Below are 7,995 nucleotides of genomic sequence, written 5' to 3'. Positions count from 1 at the left end.
CCCCTCCCCAAACAAAAACCCAGACCCCCGCAAAAAAACAAAAGACAACCCCCAAACTGATTCCTTCTAATTCCTTATGTACTAGGCACACACACAAAGGGTGCCCGTCTCTCTATTTTCTTTCCTGGGCGACTATGACTTTAAACATGAATTGTAATAGGGGAGGAGAGGCAGTCAGGTTCTCGGCTGCCTGACAGCAGAGGCCTGGAAGCGTGCAGCTTAGCTCCTCTGAAGTCTGTGCTGGGGCTGGAACCTTGGGGCTATGTGAATGAGCAGCAAGGGAGGGAGGAAAAAAAAAAGAAAAAAAAAAGTTCTGCATTGACACTGCATTCTGTTCGTGATGGATTTAATTATCAAAATGACTAATTATTCCATTAAGGTAAGAGCTCGGCTAGGTGAGACTCGCAAAATGAGAAATATAATAACTCACATGCACTACATTGCCAAGAAATTAAGACATTTATCAAGTTTACCGGGAGGGTTAATGTGGCATTTTAGCTGCTGTTAGCAGGAGGCAAATTCAATTAAGGGAAAGTGAGAGGACGTCAACCGTCAACCCGTCCTAAGGTCCCAGCTGTGGGGAGGGATGGGAGGCAGGAAGAAGTGAGGAAGAGGAGGAACTGGTACTCACCATGGCACCAACGCCGTAGGTGGGGGCTGGAGCAAGTGTGTGGTGGTAGGGGTCGGTAGCATAAACTCGTCCGTAACTGAAAGGAAGACAGAGGTGAAGATTAATCCGTAATATGCAATTATGAAGTAATAATAACAACCATAAAACACAAAATACCAGGACAGTGTGGAGGGGCCCTATTCATCTTGAGAAATAGGAAACATATTCCAATCAGCCCTGTAACACGAGAAAAGTCCATCTTATACAACACATTCCTTTGTCCATTTAACACCGCTGGTGATAAAGGGGTGTGTGTGTGCGCGCGTTTCCTCTCTCTCGCACACCCCTCGCTACGCTGCTCAGGTAGGTACGTCGAAGATGGAGGGAGGCACAGGAAACCATTTGAAAGAGTGGTTTTAAGAAAGCCAGTAACCACAAAGGACAAGCTATAATCAAGAGGAATTGTCCTCTTCTCCTAATATAGCTGTCACCAATCAAGCGAGACAGGGTGGATCAAAAGGAGTGAAGCGACCCAGTCTGTACACTTAGGGTCCAACATCTTAGAATGGGAAAGAACAAATGGATTCAAATAGATGCATCCTTAAAGGATCCGTGGGACCGCCGCCCCACCACTCAAGAATTACAGCCTGATTTGATTTTGGTTCTCTCACCCCATCTATCTCTTCTATCTCATCATCTCTAGCCAGGTTCTGGCAAGGGACATGTTTCAAACAATATATTTCTTGATGCCATTTCCTTATCTGAGTTTTTTATTTTCCTCTCTCTCTCTCTCTCTCTCTCTCCCATCCTCCTCCCTCCACTTTCCTGACTCCCAGCACAGGTTTTAGAATAAAAATGTAGAAGGGATGGAAGCCTACTGCGTTGGATAGCTACAAAGTGTCTGGAACTGAACAGTGCAACAAATCAGAAATTAGGGTTCAGAGAAGTTGAGTCACTTGCTCAAGGTCACAGAGCTAGACAGAGTCAGAGCCGATCCTTGAACCTCTCAGGGCAACTATCACACCTTTTCCATGGTTCCAGGTACCCTTCTCCTTGAATGGCCTGCCAGATATCTTCTTGGAGAGAGTTTGAACATTGCTGTTTTGGTAACGATCAAAGCTGAGATGCAGGCTAGGTTAGGTGAGGGTCCCTGGAAGCAGAGCCCGAAATGGAGATTCTTCCGTACCTGGTTTGTTGAGGGGTGCTTTCAAGAGGAGAGAGTGGCGAGCAGGTCGGGGAAAGGCAAAACAGAGAAGCAAGGACGTATGTGGTCTGAGCCGGAGTTTAGCTTCTACCTGATCCTGAGAGTTGCACCCCAGAGCTGATCCCATCTGGAGGCAAGTGGGTTGGTTTTTGTAATGTTCATGTACATTAAGCATTAGCTGTGGGCTTCCCAGAAGGGCAGAGAATAACTTCCTAGTTGAAGTGACTCTTTGGCAGAGGGTAAGGCTCTGCAGAAAGAGGCAACTGGGTGCCATTAGCGACCAACATTCACAGCGGCTGGGGGAGGGGTACACCAGCCACTAAACGGGGTAGATGTGGATTATCCACAGCTGTCAAGTCTTGAACTTTCCTTTAAAGAATGAAGGAACAAGGCAGGAAGACATCGTTTGCCTGTGCTATCACCCTGGAGTCTAATTTGCACGGACCTTATTCTTTTCCTTCCCTATCTTCCCCCACCTGTCTTCCAGTCTTCTTTCTCATAGTTGATGGATAAGAACGTACTGGATGGATCTCACACCATGGAGCCCGGGAAGGTGGGAAGAAGCTGGAGGAAGAATCTTCTAACTCTCAGGCTCTGAGTTCGACTCCAGATGGAAAAAAATATATGATTATACCAAGCTCTCATTGGACATGTCTTACTCCCAAGCCCTCCTTTTGCTTGTTTCAAAGGTCCCTGAGCTCAAATAATCTACATGAGTCTTTGTCCTGATCCTCAAAAATAGTGACATGGGGCTTCCCTGGTGGCGCAGTGGTTGAGAGTCCGCCTGCCGATGCAGGGGACACGGGTTCGTGCCCCGGTCCGGGAAGATCCCACATGCCGCGGAGCGGCTGGGCCCGTGAGCCGTGGCCGCTGAGCCTGCGCGTCCGGAGCCTGTGCTCCATCCGTAACGGGAGAGGCCACAACAGTGAGAGGCCCGCGTACCGCAAAAAAAAAAAAAAAAAAAAAAAAGTAGTGACATGCATAGATGTTTCTTTTCTGAGATGACTCAGCGAAACGAAGAAATAGTCAACCCCCTTTGCTTTTCATTCCTCGGGACACCCTTCATGCCTCTGACTCATCGAAAATGGCCTTTCATCAAAGAATCTCCCTGTCTCTGGGAGAAAAAGAAAACAGATGTACATCCAAGACAGGGTGTGTTAAAACAAGAAGAATGATGAAGTTTTTGAAAAAACTCTTTTATTCGTGGAGGTCACTCATGAAACCCGGGCCTCTCTACCCATTATTAGAAGTAGATACTAATAGGGCCAAAAGAACACGATGGATGACTTTGGTGTTGATTTTCATTTCATGAGAAAATAAAGTCTGTCATGGGTCTGGAGAAAAAAACTGTTAATACGATTATTTTTTATGTACTTTCAGCTGGCAAAGCTGGTTGTAGGAACAGGCCGTAAACAGCAAAGGCAAACTAAAAATGCTTGGACATTTACTAAGTGAAGCCGCAGCATGGTGTTCCTTGAAAACGTGAAAATGCAAACTCAGAGCAACGATGATTAGTTTTTTAATTTGGGGACCGGTTTTACTGTGGCAAAACGTCCTCTTTTGGGGAGACAACAGATTGGCAGTCTGAATGTATTCCGTGAAAACGCAGCCCCACTTCTCCTCTCGCATACTTTAATGGTCAATTCTTATCTATCTATAACCCTGGGCCAAGTTTCAACCCCTGTGGAAAACCCAAGGTAACCGTTTGGCAGTGTTCCCTCCCCAGGCAGAAGAAAAATACAGCAGCACCGAACCAGTCCTTGCAAATGAGCGAGCTCTTTTTTCTCCTCAGGGTGACCTCTACCTTCAGAATCCGATGGTTTTATTATGATTAATAAATTTCATTTCCACAGAGGAAAAGGGACCATGTCAGCTCAAACTGAAAGCAAGGAGGCTTCTTTTCAAATGCTAATCTCTAAACACGCCCTTGTGTGACACTACCATTTAGACACAAGGTTATTAGGGAAGATGTGGACTTGAGCTCTACTCTTACAGCAGGTATGCCAGGCACGTCAGCGACCTCCTATCCTCAGAGCTGGCTCAGCACAGCCCAAAGGAAGAGTGCCAATTCCCAGGGACCTCAGTGGGAAAGATGGGTAATGTCGTAAGACCGCCATGTTATGACTAACCCGCACCTATGGTCACCCTCCACACCACCCATCCCTGGCCAAAGGGGACACTAATGCAATCGGGTCATGATGCTCTCTGTGGCCTCACATCCCATCCATCAGAAATTACAGATGAAATCTGAAACATGTCCACTTCACTCCACTCACGCTACCATCACCCTGACATAAGCCACGGGTATTTCATCAGAACCAAATCAAAAACAGGCTTGAATCCTGTCTCCTTGGTCCTACTCTTGCTTCTTCAATCCACCAGCCATTTATATCTAAATCTGTCTGTCTATCTATCTGTCTGTCTGTCCCTATCTATCTATCTATCATCTATATCTATCTATCTTTCCATCTATCTAATATAAATCTATATAAATCTAGTCATATCTAATTCCCTTGCTTAAAATCCTTCAATGGCTGTCCATCGATCCTAGAATAAAATCCAAACTTTCATGAGCTGCTCCTGGCCCGCTCTCAATCCCACCTTACTCCCCTCTACCCCTCGCTCACTGTGCTCCAGGCACTCTGGCCTCATCAATACTCCTGGGACGCGTGCAAATTCACTCTCTCCTTAGGACCTTGGCCCGTGCTCATCTTCTATCTGAACTGCGTCCTTTCTTCCTTTATGTCTCAGCTCAAATGTCAGCTCCCCAGCGCTGCCTGCCTCCCTGATCGCTCTTTCTGAAACAAACATGCTTTCCAACCCCATCCCCATCCGCCACGTGATGGAGCAAATCTCCATTCATTTTGTTTCCTTCTCTACCTGATGATGTGCCTGTCCCCCTCTGGAATGCCAGTCCCTCGGGGGCTGGAGCCGAGTCTACTTTGTTCCCCCTTTTCTCCCCAGTGTCCAGCACAGCATTGGCCACGGGGCAGGTGAACAAGGGACCAAGCCAATGCCACGTGTTGAGTGAAGGCAGCAAGAGGGAGGAGTAAAGAGAGAAGAGAGGCCCGGGAAGAGCCCTGTATCCATCACAGTGATTCTGTCAGTAGCAAAGATTCTTGCAGCTATGCTTTCTGAAGATTCTAGGTCAGCTGTTCCCAGAGACACTCAAAACCCTTCAAGACGCTCAGAAGAAAAGTTTCTTGAGACTCAAAATACACAGTGTGTCATTTCACATCACCCCTGAGAGTTCACAAAACAGAGGCCAAGTTGCCATAAAGTTCATCAAAGGGAAAGAACAAACAAAGGAATAAAAGAGAACTGCTTTGCTGGCTAGTTCACCGCAGTTTGCGGCCATCGTGAACACTCATATGTTTTTCTGACCTTAGCGACAAGTTAAAACCAGGAGGCCAGCCTGCCCTGCGGAGGACAAAGGCTTGGGGCCAGAAGATCCAGGTTCAAGTTCTGCCTTTGCAATGTCCTTGCTCAGTGACGCAGGGAAACCTCTCTGAGCCTCATTTTCCTTGTTTTTACGTAAAATGGTTTTGTTCTGTCTGAGCTCTGCCTAATTCACAGATAAAGTGCATGAAAGGAAACCAGATACATTTTAAAGCCATCTACAGATAGCGGAGATTATGATACAAGGGTTCTTATACAGAATTTCACAAGCTAACCTTTCACTCCTGCCCAGACTTTTGGTCCGCAGAGGCAACCGAAAGATCCTATTCTAATAGGATCACGTGTAGCTCTAGCAGTCAAGTCACAGATGCTTTTGGAGTCAAGATCTATCTCATTTATGAGTTACAGATGTAGTTGCAATTGCTATACTTGAACTTGAGGTTATGCTGCAGTCAGATGAATAAGTAAGCTGCCTGTTGAATGGGAAACATGAGCCCGTGTTTGTTAAAGTGCTTTGTCAACTCTACTGAGAAATGTAAATACTACTTATTATTAACATCTTCTAAATCCGGCTGCAACTAGCTGGATGTGAAAGAAATATGATAGGGCCATGTTGGTACCCTACCCCAGGGTTTTAACGATCAAGTGATTTTCTTATAGGGACATCGAGAGAACACTGTAATTAACTTCACTCCACAGAGTTCACTCTATATATTTTAATTCAGAGTCTTTAGGCTCCTGGAACCTTTTATTCTTACTTCAGCATCACCTCCCCATGCCTCCTGCCCCACAGATAGCTGGAGGGAATCCCTGTGAGGCAGAAAGATGAATAAAATGGGCTCAGTCCTCAGATGAGGTTCCCAGTGTGGTGTCGGTCTCCTAGACAGCCTCAATGCAGCACGAAGGTGCAAACGTTTGAGTCCCCACCACAAGGGGAAATGCTACAGAGTATGCATTCAAAACAGGATACCTCACTAGGGATCAGAATGCACGCCCCCAGTCTCTGCAATGCCACTGGGGCTACAGTACCCTCCTAATAATATCTAAGATAGATAGAGTCTGGAAGGTGTTTGGGAATTTCACTCATGCAAGTCACACGCCGCCCACACAGTGTACAAACAGGGTCCTACACCATGGCCCTACGGTTCTCACAGTCTGCTATTTGGAGAGTGATGGTTTAGCTAGGAAATGCTCCCCTTTCCTCTCCTGTGGTCATGACCTCAGCTGCTCATTTACTCTTGGTGAAGGCACTCACTAAGGAATATTCGTCTATCACTACAGTAGCTTTCTCTGAGTCTAATCTAGGCAATGGCTTATATAACTGTAGACCATGGGGGTGACCAGGCTTTAGTCTAAAAGCTTCCCAAGATATATTAGTCAAAGGGATGGTAATAGTCCCATAACTCAAACCTCTAAGGAAGACAGGGTAGAAACAGAAGAAATGCTCCAAGAGGAAGCACAGGGAGTTATCCCACCCCGACTCTGACATTTCTGAATTCTGCTGCTCGCTTCCTTAGCTTGGATTTGAAATGATTTTCGTCGTAAGTCACCTTTCTCAGTCTCATGATTCTTTTCCTCAGAAGTAGGAGGGAAAGCCTCTTCTGGGCTCTTCGGCTTCTACATGGGAAGCCGCAGAGTTTGCTGTTGTACACGGATGCCTGTCCCGCATCTGAACTGTGTGGATATGAGTAGGCATATACATCCAAAAGCTGTAGAAGCTATGAGAAGCAGGTCACACCCATGACACATCAGATGGCACCATCCTTGCTAGGCCTTCTCAATACAGTTCACAACCTCTTCCTTTTACGAATGCAAACAGCACAGGTTTGAGGTAAGAACCCTTATTCTGGGTTCATCAGAGCTGAGTACCAGCCTCTGTCTGGGAGTCGAGAAGACACAATAAGTCCTGCTTTTGGTTACACGGTCCCTCCACTCCAGAATGTCTCCTCCAACAAAAGACGCACGGCCACACTCTCTTTAATGCCAAGGCCAAGGCCTCTTAGAAAGTCTGTTTCACCTTCTATGTGTCCCGACTACAGCTCTACCAAAATCTCCCATCATGCCTTGAAATCAACATGACACCCCAGATGTGGTTTAATCCCCGGGGGACCACAATGAACATTCTGTGTTTGTATCCCCCCGTGAGATCTTCAGTACACTTGCAGAGAAGCAAGGCTGCACAGCAGCGAAGAATTCCTCAGGGTCAGAATTCCTAGAATCAAATTCTGCTTGTGCACTTCCCCTGCTGTAACCTCAGTGTTTCTCTCCTCTCTGAGCCAGTTTCTCCATCCATGAATGGAGATAATGATGGTGCAGACTGGCTGTATAAGGCTGTAGTGAGGTTGAAATGAGGGTTGAGGGTCACCGGTTACTCAGAACCCAAACAAGCATCAGTTATTGATGTTGTTAAGATTATTGAGAGGATTGCAGCTCCTGCCCTCTCTCTATTCTATGTGAGGTCCCTCCAGTAAAGCCCCTGGGATACATGTGTCAGAACTACCCCCGAAATGAGTGGTCCTTCTGAAGCCCTGTTGTACCAGCACCCTCCATGTCCCATGTAAACAGATCAAAGATTTTAAGAGGTTAACGAACAGGATGAGAAGGAGATGATAGACTCTGGGCCCTGTACCCCAGGGATGTCCTTCTAGAGCACACACACACACACACACACACACACACACACACACACACACACACACACACACACAGTCAGAGGCAAAATTAAAACATAAAGTCAAGACACACTAGCAATGTCCAGGTTGCCCGTCACAATATTTTAATT

The 7,995-nt window shown here is 46.4% G+C and overlaps 1 protein-coding gene across 2 annotated transcripts in view; it reads right to left on the bottom strand.

The window, feature by feature from the left end:
- The window catches only part of RBFOX1 (RNA binding fox-1 homolog 1), a 196,227-nt gene that overhangs the window by 1,137 nt on the left and 187,095 nt on the right, over positions 1 to 7,995 (bottom strand). For both annotated transcript variants that reach the window (XM_007469924.1, XM_007469925.1), the window contains exon 12: positions 632 to 707. In XM_007469924.1, coding sequence (XP_007469986.1) covers positions 632 to 707 — 76 coding nt within the window. The remainder of the gene's footprint in view (positions 1 to 631; positions 708 to 7,995) is intronic.

This window comes from Lipotes vexillifer, unplaced genomic scaffold (assembly GCF_000442215.2).
Source record: "Lipotes vexillifer unplaced genomic scaffold, Lipotes_vexillifer_v1.1 scaffold1120, whole genome shotgun sequence".
Taxonomy (NCBI): Eukaryota; Metazoa; Chordata; class Mammalia; order Artiodactyla; family Lipotidae; genus Lipotes; species Lipotes vexillifer.
The sequence above is the reverse complement of the archived record's forward strand: the minus strand, read 5'-3'. Positions and strand labels throughout refer to the sequence as shown.